Source organism: Entelurus aequoreus, linkage group LG10, assembly GCF_033978785.1.
Source record: "Entelurus aequoreus isolate RoL-2023_Sb linkage group LG10, RoL_Eaeq_v1.1, whole genome shotgun sequence".
Lineage (NCBI taxonomy): Eukaryota > Metazoa > Chordata > Actinopteri > Syngnathiformes > Syngnathidae > Entelurus > Entelurus aequoreus.
The window spans coordinates 24,366,644-24,390,455 of NC_084740.1; the positions used below are offsets into that span (position 1 = coordinate 24,366,644).

The following is a 23,812-nucleotide window of genomic DNA, read 5'->3' on the forward strand; positions in this document are numbered from 1 at the left end:
CAAAAGCTGTATCAAACTTGTTTCTTTGCAAAGATAATTATGTGGACTGAACAGGTCCAAGAAATGCATCCCCCCTTCTAACCTGGTGGAGCAGGTGACCAACACAAATAATCTATAGCCCAGATCTTGCATCTTACCATTCTTTATAGTCTGCATCATTTTCTTTGCAAAAGACCAAAAAAGACGCCTGCAGAAGTGTGGAGTGTTTGTTTTTTTCTCCATCATGGGCTCTATTTTTATACAACGCTCTGTCTGCAACTGTAAAAAAAAAAAAAAGAAAGAAAGAAAGGAAGGAGGGTGTATTCTTATTCCGCTATTGTTCCTTTTCACTGTCTCTGCTTTAACACAAACTTCAACCTCACAGTTTCTAACAAGTTCATGTGAGATCACCACAGTACAGTTTGGGTAGAGAAGAGGATGATTTGGTGGCAGTGTGCTGTGGGATAAATTACTTATTTAGGTATCCTTAATTACATTTGACAGTGAAAATGCCCCCCAAAAAGACTTGTGTACCAAATTGAAGCAGTCGTTGTTACATTTGATCATTAGTTTATACTCAAGTGGAAATATCAGGAATAGCTCTCATGATCAGTCCGCACATCTCCGATTATCTGATTGGCTAAAATGGGCTGGTTTTATTAACACAGTGGTACTTGGGTTTTCATAGCAATTTAATTTTTAATGAACATTTTTACCATATTTTAATTTGCCGTCTCAGTTTTCACACAGCCAAACTTTATGTGTGACAAACTAGTCCGTTTGCCGTGGAATCGAGTGCCCAAACAAGGAATTTCGCGTGTTGGTGGTGACCCCATCTCTCCGTTTTTTTATTGAGTACGACTGCAAAATAATTCACTATGGGGCCAAAGAAAGTTGCGAAACACAATTGAATTCAGGAAAGAACTCGTACTGTAGCAAAGCACAAAATTGGTGTCTGTGTGGTTTAGCCTTCCCTTCCTTACTCTCCATTTATGGCCATATTTGCCAAAAAAAGTGATCTTTAATACATTTCATTCTCTGATTTGTACGTGTTTTTACATTGATTTCCGCATGTAAAACCACAAATATTCTTTATAAAATATTTTTAAATTTATTAAAAATATATAAATAATATTTTTATATAAAGACTTTTATAATTAAAATATAATAATCAATATTATATATTTAATAAAAAATACATGTTTTTATCATTTTATATATTTACATTGTTTTCTGCATGCAAAACTACAGTTATTCTATATAAAATATTTCAAATATATTTAATACTACTTTATAGAAATAATTACATAATTAAAATGATATATATAATAATTATATAAATAATATTTTCGAATGACTGGAATGTATTAATTGCATTTACTTTATTTTTAATGGGAAAAACTGATTTGGCTTTTTGGATTACTAACAAAGTACTAACAGATTAGTGTGGACATTATCATATATACAGTAAGACGCATGCTGCTTTTTTGCATGCCAACTTGAAGAGAAGCGCTCGTTCCTTTGAGGCGTGTTGTGTACAGTTAACCATTTTTAGGTCCTGTGCTTTGGTGTCCATGGTAACTTGGAGGGTAGGAGAGACCTTTTAGGTGTGTGACAGCTCACAGATATAGATACAGTTTAAATAAATGACCAAACGAGCTGTTATCACATCTCAGACATGCCTCTTATTTGTCTTATCGGTCAGGATCTGTAAGGAAATGCATGCCCGCCTGCAGCACTCGTCCACTTCTGACTCGCAGATGCTATTTCTTTGTTTAACGAGGCACTGATGTAAAAAAAAAAAGTGCCTCCTTTGTTTCCAAACGCCCAGGCTGCATTGTTCCTCTAGCCTGAATTCCTCAACCTGCCGCTGTTGCCGGGAGCAACAATGAGATAAATGACATGACGTTTCATTACGAGGGGAAGTAACAAACAGAGACGCCAATCTCATCATCATAAAGGGCGAGGCAGATGGTTTTGTTTGCAAGTGCGCATCAATTCACTGTCACTACTTAACATTGACAAGCGGACGCTTTAAATTGACAATCAGCCTGCCATCATCATCAAAGAGTCTATAAAACAAGCGCTCCTTCATCCGGCTGGTGCACCTGACATCCGTCCCAGGACAAGATCAATAGTGCTCCCTGTTCCGAGGCAGGAAGTAAGCGTTTCCGAGCATCCCGCGGCGTGAAAACGAGCTTTAGACACACACAAGGGAGTTAGTGTCCTCCAAAGGACTCATTGACCAGCCCGGTAAATAAAGCAGGCCGTGAGATCGGACGATTGTTGGCAGGACGAAGGGAAACGGGAAAGAATGACCTCACCACCGACGGGTCCCGTTGTATAAACGATGATAATTCAGAGCAGAGTCCGATTCAACTGAAGGGCTTAACCGCTCTGCTGACACCTGTTGGTCCCCACAAAGCAGCCTTTCACTGTGGACAGGTGCCTGGCCTGTCACACACATCACACTCCCAGCAGCTCGCCTTTCACACACAAGATTCCACACATGCTTGGCGGAGGTCCTCAGCAACCACCGCCGCGTATGCTCAACGGAAGGACTGCAGATGTTTTATCACTTCGGTATGCGCCGTCTTTGCACGCCACGACTCACACGGCTGTCATGTCAACAACTTGCCTCGTCAGAATCGTGTGATAGAACTGTTGTACTTCCTGGTGACAGTCAGTTATTTATTACCTGCACGGAGAACATGTCTTCACCTGTCACTCTGTTTTTCTCAAAGTAGGGACTCACGACAAAATCGATTCACATCCGAATCACGATTCCTATTCATCTCGATTCATAATTTTCAAAAATCGATATAATTTTTTATTTTTTTTAAAGTTTATAAATGTTTACTTATTAGTAGGGGTGTAACGGTACGTGTATTTGTATTGAACCGTTTCGGTACGGGGGTTTCGGTTCGGTGCGGAGGTGTACCGAACGAGTTTCCACACGGACATATTAAGTAGCGTAACGCAAGTTGTGTAAACAATACTCAAAATGCCGGACATTTGAGGCATTTAAGAAACTCCGCCCGGACAGCCCCGCAAAAGAGGACATGTCCGGTGAAAAGAGGACGTATGGTGAAGTGAAGTGAATTATATTTTATATAGCGCTTTTCTCTAGTGACTCAAAGCGCTTTACATAGTGAAAACCCAATATCTAAGTTACATTTAAACCAGTGTGGGTGGCACTGGGAGCAGGTGGGTAAAGTGTCTTGCCCAAGGACACAACGGCAGTGACTAGGATGGCGGAAGCGGGGATCGAACCTGCAACCCTCAGGTTGATGGCACGGCCACTCTACCAACCGAGCTATACCGCCCAGTCTATGCTAGCTGGTCAGTCTATGCTAGCCCGGTCCCTGCTAGCAGTCCTCTTTTGCGGGGCTGTCAGGGCGGAGTTTCTTAAAAGCCTCAAATGTCCGGCATTTTGAGTTAGGGTTGCGTGTATTAACAATGTACGTTCAGGGTTAAGAAGGGGTTAACACAACAAATTGTGCGCGCAGCAGCATTGGTGAGGGAGGGGCAGAGACAGAGAGAGCGAGAGAGTTATGATAAACGCGCATGCGTCGCCAGGCTCTGCTTTTTATCCATAGATTTATCAGATTTAATTTTTTATTATCTATAGCAGGGGTGTCAAAAGTGTGCCCCGGAGGCCATTTGCGGCCCACAGCTAATGTTTTAAAGGCCCACGGCACATTCTAAAAATACTATTAAAATAAACAAAAACATAACAAAAGTGAAATAAAAAAGCTTAAAGGTGAAATGTAATTTAGAAAAAGTTACAATGTTGACTAATAAAACAAATCTGTTTTTTTTCTTTCAAACTGTCATTGCTCAAAACATAATATTGAATCAAAATCAATGTTATTATGAATTATTGACCTATCCAAGGTTCCAATTACTTCACATCAAAAAGAAAAATATTTTTGGTGGAAGATTTTGCGAATTTGTTAAATAAATAACCAAAAAATTGACATTCTGTTGTTTTCTTACTGTACCGAAAATGAACCGAACTGTGACCTCTAAACCGAGGTACATACCGAACCGAAATTTTTGTGTACCGTTACGCCCCTACTTATTAGTAAGTTTATTTTAAAACAAGGTTTTCAGGCCATCTCCATGCAACCACAAGGAGCTTTTCTAACCTGTAAACTGTTTTGAAAAACTTTCAACAGAAGTATTATACCAAATAATACATTGCGAGAAGCGGTTAGAATCGAAAAATCATGGTAAATCGAGAATCGATTCTGAATCGAATCGTCACCGCAGGAATCAGAATCAGATCGACTTGTTAGATGCCCAAAGATTCACACCCCAGTTTTGTCAGATTCAAATTAACACAGCTGAGGTCGTACAATTTTGAATTCGGCCATCATTTCTGCAGGAAAAATCTGCCTGTAAAATTTCAGTTTGAAGCGAGCATCGTGTGTGACTTCAGTTTAAGGACCATGAAAAGTGATTTCTTGCGACACTTCCCCTAAAAGACTCAACAAGGGGTGAAGAAGAATTTGAGACGGGAAGAATCAAATCAAACATTGTAGTCGTAGATTTTAATTTTTTTAAATGTTTTTTCCTACTTGTGTGAGGGAGGGGAAAAAAGTGAGATTTGCGTTTTTAAATTGGAATTTACTTTTACACGCATACAACATTTTGGAAGGTTATAACTAGAGATATTATCGGCCGATAAATGCTTTAAAATGTAATATTGGGAATTATCGGTATCGTTTTTTTTATTATCGGTATCTCGTTTTTTTTTAAATTCTTTTTTAATTAAATCAACATAAAAAACACAAGTTACACTTACAATTAGTGCACCAACCCCAAAAAAAAACCCTCCCCCATTTACACTCATTCACACAAAAGGGTTGTTTCTTTCTGTTATTAATATTCTGGTTCCTACATTATATATCAATATATATCAAAACAGTCTGCAAGGGATACAGTCCGTAAGCACACATGATTGTGCGTGCTGCTGGTCCACTAATAGTACTAACCTTTAACAGTTAATTTTACTAATTTTCATTAATTACTAGTTTCTATGTAACTGTTTTTATATTGTTTTACTTTCTTTTTTATTCAAGAAAATGTTTTTAATTTATTTATCTTATTTTATTTAATACATTATTCAAAAAAGGACCTTATTTTCACCATACCCGGTTGTCCAAATTAGGCATAATAATGTGTTAATTCCACGACTGTATACATCGGTATCGGTTGATATTGGTATCGGTAATTAAAGAGTTGGACAATATCGGAATATCGGATATCGGCAAAAAGCCATTATCGGACATCCCTAGTTATAACGCTACATGGGAAAGGTGAATTCTGTTATGCCCTATGGCAGGGGTCACCAACGCGGTGCCCGCGGGCACCAGGTAGCCCGTAAGGACCAGATGAGTAGCCCGCTGGCCTCTTTTAAAAATAGCTCAAATAGCAGCACTTACCAGTGAGCTGCCTCTATTTTTGAAATTGTATTTATTTACTAGCAAGCTGGTCTCGCTTTGCTCGACATTTTTAATTCTAAGAGGGACAAAACTCAAATACAATTTGAAAATCCAAGAAAATATTTTAAAGACTTGGTCTTCACTTGTTTAAATACATTCATTTTTTTTTTTTACTTTGCTTCTTATAACTTTCAGAAAGACAATTTTAGAGAAAAAATACTACCTTAAAAATGATTTTAGGATTTTTAAACACATATACCTTTTTACCTTTTAAATTCCTTCCTCTTCTTTCCTGACAATTTAAATCAATGTTCAAGTAAATTTATTTTTTTTATTGTAAAGAATAATACATTAATTTTAATTTAATTATTCATTTTAGCTTCAGTTTTTTCGACGAAGAATATTTGTGAAATATTTCTTCAAACTTATTATGATTAAAATTCAAAAAAATGATTCTGGCAAATCTAGAAAATCTGTACAATCCAAATTTAAATCTTATTTCAAAGTCTTTTGAATTTCTTTTAAAATTTTTGTTCTGGAAAATCTTGAAGAAATAATGATTTGTCTTTGTTAGAAATGTAACTTGGTCCAATTTGTTATACATTCTAACTAAGTGTAGATTGGATTTTAACCTATTTAAAACATGTCATCAAAATTCTAAAATTAATCTTAATCAGGAAAAATTATTCCATAAATAATTTTTTTTAATTTTTCAAAAAGATTCGAATTAGCTAGTTTTTCTCTTCTTTTTTTCGGTTGAATTTTGAATTTTAAAGAGTCGAAATTGAAGATAAACTATGTTTCAAAATTTAATTGTCATTTTTTTCGTATTTTCTCTTCTTTTAAACCGTTCAATTAAGTGTAAATATCATTCATTATTAATAATAAAATAAAGTTAAAGGTAAATTGAGCAAATTGGCTATTTCTGGCAATTTATTGAAGTGTGTATCAAACTGGTAGCCCTTCGCATTAATCACTACCCAAGAAGTAGCTCTTGCTTTCAAAAAGGTTGGTGACCCCTGCCCTATGGGGTCGCTAATAAAGTGGTATCTCAGTTTTCTTTCAGAATTTATTCCAAAACGTCGGATGAAAACCGAATCAAACCAAAGTAAAAATGTAAATCTAATTAATCTGTTACAGATACCCTAAAAATATGACAAAAAAACACTTTTTTTAAAATATAGTTTTCACGTACAAAACCGTGTTAGATAATTAAGGTGTCACATGATTTTTTTTTTGTTTAAATCAGATTAATCATGTTTTGAAATTTGGATTAATCATGATTAATCCCAGGTAATTATTCGCTGGCATAGTTTAAATTTGCTTAGGAAAAAAAACAGATATTGGTATACGAAAGCAATTTTATTGTCAGAATGTCATCCAGGCACGTTTTTAAACGTTTTACTTGAATGCATGTCCTTTTTTTGCACAAAACTTGCTAACAGTTTTATCTGAAGTTCCTAAAGGATGTATTTTGGAGTGAAATCTGCCAGCGAGCACACCAGTTGGAGTCTCCTCACTACTTTTTGTACTGATGCATGCATTGATCTGATCACTGACAGTATAGCGACCAAGGTAAAAAAGCTTGTACGGTCAAAATAAATTGCATGGTTAATCCAAGTGTGTTCATGATTAACGCAACATTTTTTTCGTGATTAATCACATGAGTTCATTTTGATAGCCATAGAAATAATATAAATGATAAATGAACATTTAACATCACCTTTACTTTTAATGTAGACTCTTATTGGCGAAGACAGCGATAAGCGGAGGAGAGAACCACATTTATACTTAGCTACGAGATCTCTTTTGAATTCAATAGTGTTTCCCACCTTCTTTATCAAAGTGCTTTCTTTTCCTCAAAGTGGCTTATTCCTCCCAATAAAAAAAAACACAGAGACTAATGATGCGTTCCATTTGTACTGGCAAGGAATCATTTCCCAGTTCTTAGTTGAAAGTTCCAACTGGAACGCCTCCCGATGTCCGATTTCTTACTCAGAAAGTGGGAGAGCCCCCAGCACCCCCCGCTGGCTGCTCTGAATGTAAACAATGATAGAAGTTTCTGTAAAATCCCTTATTAGCACCTCTGACTAGTTTTAGTCGCACAAAAGCAGCCATATTGGACCCATATTGCCTTCTACATCGCTAACAATGCCGTCTTTGTGTTTCATTTTCATCCAGAAGGTGAGCATATTTGTCCAGAAGTTGTTTATATTCAAAAGGGCCATCTTGATATCTGGAACACTCATCGCTTACACTTCTAACTTCCAAGGTAAATGGAACGCACCATGAGTCATCAACGCGTGGAATTTTTTTAGTTTGTTTGTTACGTGCAAGGTTGCATTAAAAGACCAGTGCAAAATGTTGGTTAAAATTAATTCAGCAAAATGAGTCCAAAAAATTAAAGATACAAATACTAACTTAGGTAAAAAAATAAGAAATACTTTTAAATAAACAAGCCGTAGAAATAATGTGTGAATGATAAAAATGCATCAAATGGTGCTTCTCCACCAAAAATGCAGTTGAATGTAAGAGTAAAACATGGAGTATACTGATGATATCTGCAATTAAAATGTGGGTATGGGGGTTATGCACAGACGACAGACGAGTGCACCCATGTGTAATGATTTCTGTGGGACTTGACGCATGTGTACACCGCAGCTGGACTGATCAATGACCTGTGCACAAGACACACAGACAGAATGTGTGAGGGGAGGGGCTTCATTAGAACCACAGTCTGCTGCGGGCTCCGTGTGTTATTGGAGGAGTACACTGCTGGGTTTAGGGTGCCAGTGTGTGGGCGTCGTGCTAAACACACCTTTATCGCCAACTATTCCACATTGCAGGCACAGCGGCCTCATGTAGGTACTGGTTGGGTGGGGGGGCCAACTGGCCGCGGTCCAGCATCGGGGTTGCGCTCGCCTCGGCCCCGGCACGCTCAGGGTGTGCACGGCAAGGTGCTCCAGTGCATTGCTGGAATGTTTTCCGAGCGCAGAAAGCATTGGAGATCGCTCCTAAAGAGCCCCTGATAGAGGACAAGTTCAGGCATGTCTAGAACTGGATTACATACGTCTACTATCTTTGATTTAGGAAGAGTTCACATTATATTATATATTCATCGCGTGCCCCGATGATTTTTTGTTGTTTCTTTGAATTCATAAGTCATCCATCTATCCATTTTCTACCGCTTGTCCCTTACAGGGTCGCGGGGGGGTGCTGGAGCCTATCTCAGCTGAATTCGGGCACATTGATCTTAAAGGTTCACAACTCGAGGGGTCGGAATGGCACATGTACATTTTGAGCAGGTTTGGTTGAAAATCATGACAAACATTTTTGCATTGTCAACTACTAGAAGTCTATGTAACTATAGTCTATATAACTATAGTGCATAACAGGGGTGTCTAAACTTTTTCCACTGAGGGCCACACACTTAAAAATCAAAGCATGCGGGGGCCATTTTAATATTTTTCCTTTTCAAAACCAATATCTTAAATATATGTTTTTAACCTCTAAGGCTCTCACCAGGGTCTCAGTTATAAAAAATAAAAAAAAGTTCAACGCTTAAATCTCTAGATCTGTCTGTCGATATAATGTTAAACATTTTTTTAATTTAATGATTTATGCCCTTTTTGTCAAAGAAAACCCCATTTTTTATGACAAAAACACAAAATATGCCATATTGTCCCCCCAAACAATGTAATTGGAGACTCAATAGGTCAATAATTCATAACATTAATTTTGGTTCATTATTAATTTTTGAACAATGCTAGTTTATTAAAAACAATCCCACTAAAATTCCCAGCGATCCACAAGGGCCCCACTCATAAAAGTGTTAAAAAAGGTCATATTTTATTTTTTTTAACATTCAAGACTTAATTCTCTGGATCAACTTCAGATCTATATTATATTGTATTATAATTTTATGGGTAATATTTTTTGTGTTGTTGTCACAGAAAACGCTTTATGGCAAACACATAAAATATGCAATATTTTCCCCAAAAAATATTTCAAAAATTTCCCCCCCAAAAAATATTTCAAAGTGGAATATTTGATGTGAAGTAATAGGAGCCTCCAATAGGTCAATAATGTATAACAACAATGATTTTGATGCGTTATCATTTTTTGGTAAATGACCGTTTTAAAGAATAAAACAGCCTGCATGGCAGCAGCTTTGTGTTATTAGAGGCAACATTGCCACTTTTTCTCGTTACATTTCACCCGTATGCTCTTTTATCCCACTTTTTATGTTTTTTACTGTAATACTGTTTTTAGATGGCGCCGCAGAATGTTAAAAAATTAGCTGCAGGCCGCAAATGGCCCCCAGGCCACACCTGGTCTATATAAGCCAATAAGTAATTCACTATTTATCTAATCCTTAAAACTTTTTAAAGATATTTGTATTAGGGGCATCCTGATCTAATATTAATATTGGTGTGATATCAGTAAAAGTACAAATATTGGATGATATCAGCTCGCATCTAAAATGTTTGATATAAGCTGCGATACAAGCAGTCCTGCAGCGTGTTCACTTGTGCAAAGCTGGACAGCCAAATAATATCTAAATCTCCTTCAATAAGCACACAAGATGGTATTTTCTTGTATTTTAGTCAAGTCATTTACAAAAGGGTAAACATTGTGGGCTATAGGCTACTAGGAGCTAGCAGCTACACAACAGCTAAGCACACAATAGCGCACAAGCTAAACATGTGTAATAATTGAACAATAATGCGGTATAAGAGAGCACATTTGTCAATTTAAAAAAAATATATCAAATAATTATAGTTGCATATTACTTACAGATACAAAGTAGAAAGTATCCAGTAACAAACGTGTCCGCATCATTCAACTTACTGCGTCATGAGCTTAACGTAATGAAATACTGTGGTCACTGGGTGACGCCCCAAAAACAATGACCACTCCAATATACCTTAAAGACAGCATAAGTCCATTCTGGATGGTTAATAATTAGTGTTTTTCATACCTACCATTTTTATCTGATTAATTTCACTTGATCAAACTTTTTCTAACATTCCTCAGTAAAAAATAACACAAGTATGTATGATTCGCGTGAGTATCATATCTAATCAATATTAGTATCAGCTAATACAATATCACAATATCGCATCGGGACACCCTTAGAGTTTACATTGTATTGTATTTTCATGGTGTTTCTTAATGTTTTTGTTTGTTTGTTCGTTTGGCCCCATAAGTCGGAATAACTTATGGCACGTGTGTGAATATCTTGAGCTAGTTTGGTTGAAAAACATGGCCACCAAACAAGCAAACCAACTTTGCATTGTCACAAGCAACATTGTCCCCATTTATTTAATCATTATAAAACGTTATGGATATCTGTACTACATGTGTGTGAGCATGTCTTCTCAGGTAACCTTTAGGGGGCACAATAAATGTAACTTACAGTTTTGTAAAAACCCCTCGGAGTAATTAAAAGCAAACAGGTAGAATGAATGCTATTAATATCATATATGTCATTAATTAAGAAGGTAATTACTGTGGTTGACTTGTCAGTCCAGAACAGAATTTACAGGTGAGCTTGCCTCATGCTGTGGAGAGTGAGTGTGTCGAAATACTGTGCCAGATTACGCAAAATTTAGGAGGCGGAGTGCAGCGTGGGCGCTAACTGCAGCCATTAGACTTGTTGTGACTCAGGTGTGGAAGGTGAGTCACAGACTTTGTGTAAACCACAAGCCTGAAGTGCCTCTCAATCATGTAGGTAGTAATAAATAAAAAAACACGGTGTGTGGTCAGCGCCTGATTGACGGTCCAGGGTGGACGTCAACAAGATGCTGGAGGGTCATCTTGAACCACTCACTAATGAAAAGGTCAAAGCGTTTGGGAGTTCTTGCACTTGACTAAACTCTCACAGGCTGTTTTGCAGTCAAGTTTGGTTGCGCATGAGAAGATCCCTAAAACCAAAATAGTTGAAATGCCTTTAAAGGTCGGAAACATTCATTGCTGCTGACATGTTGGCCTACACGCAGCTGTGAGAACTGGTCAGGACACTTTCACTTTGCGATCATCGTCACGTCTGCACTCCTTTCAAGGGCCTCGGCTTCTCCCAAGAGACCCAGTGACTACGACTCCATGCACTCAGTATGATTCCTCCAATAGTTCGGCTCTAAATAAGCATCCTACAACCTATGGAAACACCCTAATCCGATCGTGTTTGGCTTTTGAAAAGTCGGACTAACACACCTGGATTATGCGATTGAAAACCAGATCTCTCGAGGGGGTGTGTTGCCGCAGTGGACCCTTTGTGTTGCACATGCGCCAGTGTCAACCCGGAAGTGGATCCCGCTAAAAAAAAATAGGCAACGACTGGAATAAAGAGGAGAATGTTTATTTGCTTCACAAACTAAAAGAACGGAACAGTTGAAGTGATGGGAGAAAAAAAGAAACTAAGATTTATTTTAAAAAGGTAGCCAAGAAAGTGGAGAATGACAGCTTCATTCGGACTCCCGAACAAATACCAGTGAAAAGGAAGAGAGGCAGATATATTAAAAGCAAAGAATAAAGCGTACACAAACTTCTTTACGCTGCATTTGTGTACTCTAACTGGTTAGCAATAACTCTGTATTCCGCACAACTGGCAAGATAGTCCAGAATATTAGCAAGTATTGGGGGACGAGCGGTCTTTTCCTTTGGACTTAAAACTCCTTCCATCAATCCACAGAGCTTATTTATTGAACTTCGAGACATTTCAAAGTTTTCTTTCCATTCTCCATCCGAAAAGTCCATCAAAACAACTCTCTCCCACCAGTCTTTGCTTTGGACCCACACTAATCCAGCAATTCCGAGATCCTCTTGGTTGTAGTGTCACGTTGGTAGCGCAAACTAAGCTGTAAGATCTAAGGTCTGCTATTTAACATGAACACGTACAATAGAAATGTAACATTTGTAATCTGTGCCAATATTACAGCGGACATCAAGATACAACAAGAACACAGCTGTTTGACTTGTAATGAGCCTTGTTTTGATGTGACGTCATCAGTCACACGTAATACATTTAACCGAGCTAAAGGGAAATAAGCGCCCGCCAGTGTACAGGCATAGTCGCATTAGAGAGAGTGCATGGACACTGGGACCTCACATGAAAATACAAAAAAACTATTTTGAGAAATCAAGACTAATTTAATGCATGGAAACGTGCTCAGTGATAGACTGGATGGTTGGTTGAAAGGAAGTTTGGCTTTCTTGTGCTTGTTTGCTTTTAGTCTAAAGTGTATTTGGAAAACGTCTACTTACTGTCATAATAAACAAAAGTCGTAAACTAAAAGGTAGAGTAATTTGTCATGAGAAACAGTTCCCTGTGACTTTGATGGACTGACTCAGTGGGAAAAGTTGTGGCTGTTTAACATTGTAATTAGCTCCATTGGAACACTGGGTGTCCATTTCATTATGGCCGTCAAACACTGAGATTTAGGGGCATTTCCTGCATTGGGTTGGATTACATTCTCAGACTCTTTGCTTGGAGCACTTATTTTCTTCATCACCATCATCAAACGTATGCCACTGTGATAAACTGTTGTGTAATGTCACAAGAAGCAAGTAAAACAAATGAACACTCATGGTCAATTTGCATACTGAGTCACAGACGAGGCAGGGAAATAAACATCAAGTCCAATATTTGAAAACGCTCCAGAATGTATCATGTTCCGTTTATTATTCAGGAAGTAATAGACTCAAAACGTGTTAAACTTAAACCTTACCCTTGCGTACCACAGTGACACAATTCCAGGCAAGCGAACAAACCCTTTGTCCCGCTCCTCCAATGTATTGATGTGTTCAAATGCAGTCTTTTAAGTGGACGCCTGTGTGTGAGGCGTTCACAGCCCTCAGAGCGCAGAGCGGTGGCCTGAGGGCTTTCACTCATCATCGACACACATCTCCTCTATGCCGCTCACAGATGGGGGAACTGCACCGTCTAACCCTCCTTAGAACTCTCCGGATCCGAACCCAGTGCAGCCTCTAGGACACCTGCGGTTGGACGACTTTGAATGGCCGCACTGCGGCCGCCGGAACGAGCGCGGAGTTTGTGAAAAACACAGTCATTCATTCGCCGGTCTTCCGTGGCAGCCGTTTCGCTCGGATACAGAGACCCAGTGAGGCTCAAAGACCCCAGCTGTACCCACAACTGAGACACAGTTCCATTTAGGTGGGCAAGAAAAGAGTTGACTATTTAGGTGGGCAAGAAAAGACTTGACTATTTAGGTGGGCAAGGAAAGACTTGACTTGTAAAATAGTCCAAGCAGAGTCTGAAGGCTCTTTATCATCAAGGTGCTAACGAGGGTTGTCACCATACCAAAATGTCAGTAGTCGATACAGACACCTGGGAATTTCCAGGACTTTTGATACCACAATAGAACATTTTTAAAACTGGACCCAAGTACTTAAATTTAGTACTATTTTCCAACTGCGAAGTATTTAATATCAATGTGCTTCAACATCTTTTTGCAGGGTATTACAATTTTAGTAAAAGCTGCCAAGAGGCGTGGCGAAGTTGGTAGAGTGGCTGTGCCAGCAATCGGAGTGTTGCTGGTTACTGGGGTTCAATTCCCACCTTCTACCTTCCTAGTCACGTCCGTTGTGTCCTTGGGCAAGACACTTCACCCTTTGCCTCTGATGGCTGCTGGTTAGCGCCTTGCATGGCAGCTCCCGCCATCAGTGTGTGAATGTGTGTGTGAATGGGTAAATGTGGAAATACTGTCAAAGCGCTTTGAGTACCTTGAAGGTAGAAAAAGCGCTATACAAGTATAACCCATTTATCATATTATTTATAAGAGATAAATATACATTAAAAAAAAAAACAGCAGTGGCCAATACCCTCACAGTTTATCATAACAAACAATATTGGCCTAATAAATATGCTCAAAAATAACAATAATGTTCTATTTTACATTGTAAAAAGAACAACAATGGCGTGTAGCCTTCAGGCACATAAACAATATTGTTTTTAAAATTATTTCAGTATGGTGTATCTTCGCTCTCACTTGAGCAGCAAACACTTCACCTTCCATTACCACTTGTATTTGTTTATCGAATATATCCATGATGACAGACATGTCCATTACGTCACTTCCTTCTCTTGTTTCACTTTTAATGCGTGCATGGATAAAGTGGCAACACGGATCTCTTCTGCCGCGTCTTTTTTTGGCGAACCAGGTGTGAATTAAGAGTGTATGAAGCGTACGGTGCAAGTTACGACGCATACTGCCACACTTTCATTATTATGAGCGGGGGAGGGACAGAAGTATTACATTCACATTTGTGGCAGGCTGACACAAATAAATACATACAGTATATGGAAACACTGGCTCATTTTCTTATATGGGATTTACTGCTCTTGAAGTTGTCGGGGAGTGAGGTTTACCAACGTTCACATGGCCCAGCCACACTCCGTTACACTCTCCTCCCTAAACTTCACTCTCATCCGGGTCACGACACCACTGTAACCCGCCTGTTTGAGTCCCTGCTTTTTCTGATCCGCCAGAGACTCAAACCTGGGTCGCCGACGTGAGAGTTGAGCTTGTTAACTATCGATCTGAAAGCCCAGACTATCAACCCGATAACCAGCCCTGCTCTTGAGGTTGTCAGGGAGTGAGGTTTTACCAACGTACACATGGCCAAGCCACACAGGCTGGCCTCCGTTACATTGGTACCTGTTTTTGTATATTTTGGATCTGCATAAGTCCCGAAAATTTGAAATCAATCATAAAAGGATGTGGAGATATCTATAAACAATCTTGCCTTCTTCCTCCAAACGAGTTATTTGGAATTTGTCCAATTTGTGTCAATTTGCCTAATTGTGACGTCAGCGGATATCTCCATATATGGTAGAAATTTACTCTGAGAGCTTTGCACGAGTTTTAGTCCAACTCTGTAGTCAATAAGCTCTTTCTTTTTTTGCCAATTCTAATACAAAGTAGCGTATATTTCAAACTTGTATCTGTCAGTAGACTCCTTATGGACGCGCTAAAACTACAACAAAGAGGCAGTCGAAGTGGAGCGACGTAGATAAGACCGCCCACAAAACGGCGCACCTTGAAGAGACGGGCAAAAAGCTGACTGATGGTCTGTAAAACATAATCTATACAACATTTTCACCAAAGAACCACCATTAGATGTTCTGTCGACCACAAGGAAGAGTTTTAAAAAGTAGAAAATAAATCATTATAAAACCAATTTAAGACAACAGGCTTCTTCTTTGAATTGACGCGGCTTGCCAAGAAAAAAAGTGTTGTCTTCAGTACTAAAGATACTGAAAAAGTGCTCAGTGTTCTGCTAAAACTCCAACATAGGCCAAGAATCCTGCACATGGAACAAACATACAATACAAACACATTAAAGTGTAGACCCATTAAGGCCTATTTATTTATTTAGCAGGGATTATTACCAAAGGAGAGACAATAAACAAGAACCTCTGGGATTTTCGCACAGCCTGGCAATTAAAAGCTTTTCTTCTTGCCACAGATTATAAGCAATTCATGAAGCATAAATAAGTCATTTATAGCCTTTAATGAAGCCATCGGGAACAACTTGCGCTCCTTAGAGATGTATCAGGGTAAGTAACAGTAAGACTACGTAAACAGAACTGGTGGTAAAAGGAGGCCTAGCAGTGATTGTCTTAGCAGTGCTTGTATTTTGTTATAGGACGGTATTGCGGTAAAAGGAGTACTAGATTATTGTACAACACAAAGCAGTTGCAAAAATGAAAAACACAAAGCTGGTTGTTCACAGTATAATTCTGGCTCACATTAACACACTTTTGGAGTTGTGACTAAGTCAGCAATTTGTCAGCGACTACTCTGGAGGCCCGCGGGTAGACGCTCCCGAGCCGAACGAAGCAATTACACCCTCGTCAGGGCTCGGGCAAGGCGCTGCATTAGCCACACAGAGACAAGGCTGTCACATTGCGTGGCATCACTGCGGCTCAGCCCACACCAGACTGATGAACCGCGACGCGGCTGGCATGTGTGGCCCCGATTCAGCCCTCGCACGGTGACGGAAGATTGCGCGACATACCGTTAGGTGCTCAAGCTCCTTCACTGAAGAGACCAGCTTCTTATTGAGGCTGAAACAAAGGTCGCCATGCACTCTTTTGTCCCAGCATGTGACTCCTATTTAATTGCGGCGACTTGCATTGCACCCCGTGACTCTTGATCCGAGCAGGGGCGGCCTCCAGGACCGGGGTGTATATACTCATTGCCCCTCGAGCGGAAAGGCAGCCCGTTAGCATCACATGCCAAAGTGCAAGTAGACTCACACACCAGCTCCTCTCAGCATTGAGATGTGTTCTCGAGGGAGCAGTTCACGCGTGTCTTCCAGCCCTTCTGCAGGCAATTTTGCCTTTATTTTGACACGCTTTGAAGGGAGCATACAGGATTATAAATGACTCATGGAGGCTGACAATTCAATGCTTTAATTCTGTGACAACTCCTTCTCATGGAAGGGTGATTAACGCAGCAGTAATGCCATTCAGCAGCGGCATTAAGAAAGCGGGCAGACTTGACTGGCAAGCCTGGACTGGATGCCACGATTGCTAGCGGTAAGGCACTTGTGCAATAATAGCAGCAAGGCAGGAAGCTAACTTGGCGTCTGTCGGTATCAATAAGCTTGATTCCGCCTTTTAAAAGAGATCTTCCAATTAAGCTCAGCTGTCCTCAGTCTTGTGGCGCTTTAACACACACTGTATGTTTATTATTGCTGCCAATGATAAATAGTATTTGTTCTACACCACAACTGACCAGGTACTAGTAACAGTACACTGTAGTAATGCAAGTCTAAAAAGTCTAATGCAGCCCGTAGATGTTTCTGGAGTTCATTTAAAAAGGTAAGCAGTAATACGTGTCCCAAATCAAGTCTAAGGAAAAGACAACATCTTCAACATCTTCCTCACTTGTTGGTACCACTTTTGAAAAACAAGGCACTTAAATGGTCGCTTAGAAGTTTTTAACATCGAGATGCAAACAACTCCTTTCTCATGGACATGACATGGCCTTTGACCCACTATTAGCCGGAAGTGGGTAGTAACGCTCTAAGTCTACTTCGTTACATTTACTGAAGTAACTTCTCAGAGTAGTTTTAATGCAACATACTTTACTTTTCCTTGAGTGTTTTTATGAAGAAAAATACCCTACTTTTAGTCCTTTATATTTGTTTCATTCCGATCGCTGCCTTTATTTATGTCATAATTGTGTTTATGGTTCTAATCTATTGATTACTGCTTGAAAAGACGCACTATTTTGGCTTGTTAGAGAGACTTCTTTTAGTGGGCACTGTCACATGACTTCCATCCATCCATTCCGCTTCTCCCTTACGGCGTCGCGGGGGGTGCTGGAGCCTATCTCAGCTGCATTCGGGCAGTAGAGTACACCCTGGACAAGTCGCCACCTCATCGCAGGGACAACACAGATAGACAACATTCACACTCACGTTCACACATTAGGGCCAATTTAGTGTCACATGCACCGCCCGCGACCCAGAAAGGGACAAGCGGTAGAAAAAGGATGGATGGATGACTTTGTTTCACCAATCCTGCATAAGCGCAAGTGACGTTTGACCAATTAAACGGAGTCTGGCAGTCACATGACCGCACTCAAATTAAACACTGTCAAAAGTGACATTACATCAGACGAGGCTGCACAACTTTTCAATGTTTTCCTTACAAACTGGGAAAAAGAACCTCTATATCATGCGCTGTCATCAGTGTCAGTACAAACTGGGAAAAAGAACCTCTATATCATGCGCTGTCATCAGTGTCAGTAGAAATGTTGACATTTCAGCCTACAAGAAATCCACTTACAAACATGTTGCGGTATGTTGTAGATGCTTTTACGTTTTTTCTGCGCATATGCTAACATTAGCCTTGTTGTAACGTCATAAGTGACCTTAAAATGTGAATCTTTTATAGTACACGCTGTAGTCTTTTGCTCTCTTTTAGTCTATTGCACAAACACACCAACTACAATTGTAGTGCAAGTACCATTAAAAATAGCAACTAAATAAATAAGAAATTATTTACCAGTTATTCAGTACTTGAGTATTTTTTTCACTGAATACTTACTCAAGTAATTATTTGGATGACTACTTTATTTTTACTTGAGTCACATTACTCTAAAGTAACAGTACTCTTACTTGAGTACAAATTCCTCCTACTACTACTACTCTACCAACCTTTGTGTTTAGCTGTCCCAGTATTCCATGTGTATGGCCACCACATCATAGATAAAGGGTTCTTAAACGTTTTGACCACGGAGCACAACCTTTCCACTACATAGGGCCTCACTTAAATACTAACACTGTATTAGTGATATTACTCTGCATTTTAATCGTAGTCACTAATTATATCTAAACAGAATAAACCTTGTCAAATGATATGAAACCATGTGTTAATCACAAAGATTACAATTAAGGCTTAGGTTAGACTGATTACTTAAATGAATACTAATCAAAGATGCTGCAAAAGAAAGGACTCATAAAAACTGATGAAAAGTAAATTCACATACTATTATGTATTTCTACTGTAAATAAAGTCTAACTATATTAATAATGAATTACAATGTTATAGTTAAAGTTAAAGTACCAATGATTGTCCCACACACACTAGGTGTGGTGAAATTTGTCCTCTGCATTTGACCCATCCCCTTGATCACCCCCTGGGAGGTGAGGGGAGCAGTGGGCAGCAGCATAGCCGCGCCCGGGTATGTTTCCTAAATAAACTGTCCATAAAATGTAAGTGCAAATGAAAATACAGCTTCTCCGCATCAGTCAGACAATGGATGTTCAAATTTTTTCTATTGCTGTTCTGGGTAATTTTTTTTTAAATTGTGAAGAAGAAAAGTGAAGAATAAAGATATTTCAAACATGAATCATTCTTGTGTGGTCCTAAATATATTACAAAATATTATACAAGTGATTATTCTTCACCAAAATGACAACAAATGGCATGAAAACATGTTGATTCTAACATGGGTCATTTTTGACCCACTTGTGGAAGAGTGTAGGGTCCAGTCAATCGTGCATCTAAGGGTTAAAAAACTTCTCTATGAATCTAGCTGACTTCTCTCGTTTGTTTGATATTGTTATTACTGCCACAAGTGGTGGAAAAGTGTAATACAACTGAGTATTGCTGCCGACCACAGTTGAGAAACAGAGACTTTTTGGCGGCTCAACAATGGTGGCTCTATGGCTAAGAAACACTGTCATACAGGAAAGCTTTGCTACACATCTTAAACGTAAAGAGCTGTAAGTTTGATCATTTTGTTTTTCTTAAGCAAATAGGCAAACCGAACATGATGTTGCCGTTTAAATGTGTGTAATATTAGCACTGTAGCTCACATACTAGTGTTGCTTATGTTTGCGTGCTCCTGTACTACTCGTTAATGACATCTATTATGTAAGTGCAAGTGTAACAGTTTCCTAAAAGCACCTTTAAACTTTCTAAATGGCAGCATCAAAGCCAGGCACACTTCTAATATGCTATTGTGGTAGACTTTTTAAGATGTCTTCCAGCCTGGTAGCCTAATTTCTTAGCTCCACACGGGGAGGTCCAAGCATGACGGGCTGCTACACTGCTGGTAAATCCTATCGACACCTGTACTGCTGACACCCTGACCCAGTAGAACCACGCACTCACTCAACTCCAAACATTCGCAGGTTGGCTAACTTGTCTGTGGGAGAGCAGAGAGCACAAGTTCTGCTTTCCCCGCTTCCAGACAGGTCATGACCAAGTAGTTACGAGCTTATCCGACCCGAAAACGTTGGCCAACGAAATCATTAGCTATGAGCAGGCGTACTTTCCTGAGAAGTTATACGTGAGTCGTCCCCCCCTGAGGGTGTCATCATGCTGTAAGTGCAGGGTAGAGTTACAGTGAATGTGAGAACGAAGATGAAGGCTCAAAACAACGACAAACCAGTTTGGCTGAACTCATTTCGCCCCCGCTAGGAAATGCATCACACAAACAAAAATCTAAACTTTTCTATGACCTATAAAACTTTTCTTTTTGCAATTAAAATGTCATATTGTATTTTTAGAAAGTGGGTTTGAATGAAATGTATCCACAGTGGATGACTCTTTAGGGCAGGAAGAGTTCAGATGTATCAAGATAGCTAATTATGCCTTGTATTAATCCTTAAAGCTCTTTAAATAGACACCATTCTATTGCAGTATCTTTCCACAATAACTATGTTGTCAGGATTTCTATGCTTCATTGCAGCAATAAGAAATAGTTATTTAGGAAATCACTAAATATAAATATTTAGGAAATCACCAAATAATATAAATACTAAAAACTATTTTTTTTAATTGGTGGGAAGTACTAAAAAAATACTTTCTAACCATAAAATTAAGTATATAAGTTAAGAAATGGGTTAAAATATTTTCTAATCATAGAATTTCCTTTTTTTTAAAGAAATATAAAAATTAAATAAAATAAAAAAATAAAAACACCCTTTTCTATCATAAAATGTAATACAAAATGAATACATACACTTTTCTAACGTAAAATTAACTTGTGTATTAGTATTGCGTAAAGGCTGTGTGCTCTTTGATAATTACGTTTAAAAAATAAAATACACCTGAAAGTTTTCCTGTTTCATGAAGCATTGACCTAGAAAGACATTAGAAATGCTTGCACATTTAAAAAATCTGATACATTGCTGACTGTATTACAATAAATAATAATACATATATTGGGGCATTGATGTTTTCAGCCATCCTGACTGGTTAAGTGTGGCGACTTTTAGGCGTCAGTTAGCACTTTGTAATATTAGGACAGTATCATGCCTGCAAAAATTACACAAAGACGTCTTTCTACTCGCGCTGACATCAAAGTTGAGTAGATTAGGAAGGTGTCTGACCTCCAAGTGAAAGGTCCGTCAGTACCTCTAGAGACTGACACCGTGGAAGGAGTCTCCACATCTAATCCTGGACTGGAGGCAACAAGACTACCCCCTTCCCTTCTGTTGCCCAGTCTGACCTCCTCGACTTCACAACGCACTCTTTTCAAAGGCATCACCCCCCTCATACACCCTCATATACACACACACACACACACACACACACACACACACACACACTCACACACACACACACACACACACACACACAAACACAAACACACATATTTTTAAACCACATGGACGTCACCTCAGGGCAAAAACACAGACAGGATGAGAAGTCACGGGTAAGACTCCAACAAAAGACAATCAATGTATGATTGTGCTGATCAGCCATTTTTAGTAAAACTACTATAGTCTTAGATGTACAGATAGTGTTTTTACTCTTTTGGGCACAAACGTGGAACAATTGGAGCCTGAACTCTCAATATGAAAAATATGTATTTGTGTAAACTAACACTTAAAAGTCCTAAACCACTGCACAAAGTTTGTCAAAACATACATCCCTATGTGTTGCCTGCGCTATTATTTTTCTGACAAATGCACCACATGGTGGCACTGTTATTAAAAAGCACAAAGTTTAATCCCTGTAAGTCTCACACAACGCAACGCGATCTAAATAACACCCAAGCTAACTTGAGGGTGTTGCCTATTCATTAAATGTGGTAGGAGACCGACAAACACATATGTGTAAGATTTGAGCAAGATTGGTTGAAAAACATGGCCATCATCAAGCAAAACGTTTTTGCAGGCCTACTGGACTTCGCAAATAATTAGCCATAACAGTAAATCCTCACCTTTAGCATTTCTACCCCCGCATATCCGCACATGTAAATAATTCATATTTTATGGTAACTTAAATGATGGCGCTATCTGCAGAGGGGAAAAGTAGTGCTGCAACTATTCATCTAGCAGAGTGCCATCTCACAAGTCAATTCACTCAACCTTTTCTAGCAGGAAGCTGCTTTGATAAGACCTAACGTATAACTGCACGTTTTGTAAATAGTAGGGTTAAACAATAATAATAAATGATATCAGATTGGCTGACGACAGAGATTTTAATACAATTGTCATGTCATGATTATGCAAGTTGATGACACATTAAAGCTGTGTCCCGCAAATTTGAAGGCGACAAGGGAAATAATGTGCCTTCATTCAACGCACTTTATTCTATAGAGCTAATTGTCGAACAGCAAGGTAACTTGTCAAGTCAAGAGATGCTATGTTTGCTGTGTACATAAGATTATGATAGATGCAGGACGTCTACCAAAGAAAACGTGCAAAAATACATACAAAATCACCCTCAGAAAGTGTACTAACTTTTTGGCAAAATGTCATTATAATCTACACACCGTTACGTCTTCTATATTGACTCCAATGTACTTGTTCTAAGGACCAAAAAAAGGAACCAGTTATGTCCCTAAAGCTTTAAAAGTCAACATTTGGTTCTGCTTTAGACCCAAATGAAGAATAGTAGTAAGACATACCACAATCACAATATATGTATACTTAAGTATGATAATTTATGCTGCAGGGCTAAATATTGATATGCAAGGTTGTGGTTGGTATCCACAAACAGACCATTGCAAACACAAGAACATGCATGCGTAATAAGGTAATGTACACAAGTATTGCTAATCATTGGAACCCAATATAACTATTTGAACCAAAATGGTCCAGCTAAGAACCCAAACTGCCAAATGTCAACAAGCTTTCAGGGTAAAAGCCACTGCTTTAAAGGGAACAAATATGTCTTTTTGGCCCAAAAATACACAAAGGTGCATCTTCTGTTCCATAGCTTGAGTGTCAAAGCTCCAAAAACAGACTCTTAGAGGCCTAAATGTAGGATCATGTTTTTTATGTTCTAGAAGGTTGTGTTGGAAAGGTGAGCAGGACACACCTTCACATCCTTTTATTTACCTAAGCTCAACCGAAACTGCAGTCTCCGGTATCAACACACAAACACAGAGAACGATGCATGAATGAATTGAGGTGTACCTTAGGAATTCTTGCAGACAGGTGTCACAGAAGCGGTGTCCACAGGTCGACACTTGGACCGGCTCCCGCATCGCCTTGCTGCACAGCGGACACTGGAAGCGTCTCTTGGGCTTCTCCAGGAACTTGTAGTCGAAGCCGGGCATAGCTGCGACTGTCTTGTCCTCTCTCTACCCCCGGCTATGTGTCTTTGTCCTTGTAGATCCTGCAGCCTTCCCTCCGTTCGTCGCCCTTTTGCAGCGGCAACACTTCAAGCCGATGAAGGGTTCATATCACGTCCGCCTTGTCTTCGAGGTGGTGACGCTCCTCCTCCGGGCTTAAAAAAAATAATACAAAAACTACACACACTCGCGGCTTGGTCGTGCAGGAAAAGACCCGAGCGTCCCTACGGTAAAAACAAATGGGAGGTTTGCAATTTGTGTTTTTACTGTGCGGACGTTGCTGACAAGACTGAAGCGAGCATACAAGCT

At 39.2% G+C, this 23,812-nt stretch overlaps 2 protein-coding genes across 4 annotated transcripts in view; both read right to left on the reverse strand.

Annotated features, from left to right (window-relative positions):
- traf4a (tnf receptor-associated factor 4a) overlaps positions 1 to 23,489 on the reverse strand; it is a 65,496-nt gene extending 42,007 nt beyond the window's left edge. The window contains exon 1 of the mRNA XM_062060383.1: positions 23,346 to 23,489. Coding sequence (XP_061916367.1) covers positions 23,346 to 23,488 — 143 coding nt within the window. The 5' untranslated portion in view covers position 23,489. The remainder of the gene's footprint in view (positions 1 to 23,345) is intronic.
- Positions 23,490 to 23,602: 113 nt separating this feature from the next.
- Positions 23,603 to 23,812, reverse strand: part of nek8 (NIMA-related kinase 8) — a 51,008-nt gene continuing 50,798 nt past the window's right edge. For all 3 annotated transcript variants that reach the window (XM_062060381.1, XM_062060379.1, XM_062060380.1), the window contains one exon: positions 23,603 to 23,727. The gene's annotated coding sequence lies outside the window, so the exon portion shown is untranslated. The remainder of the gene's footprint in view (positions 23,728 to 23,812) is intronic.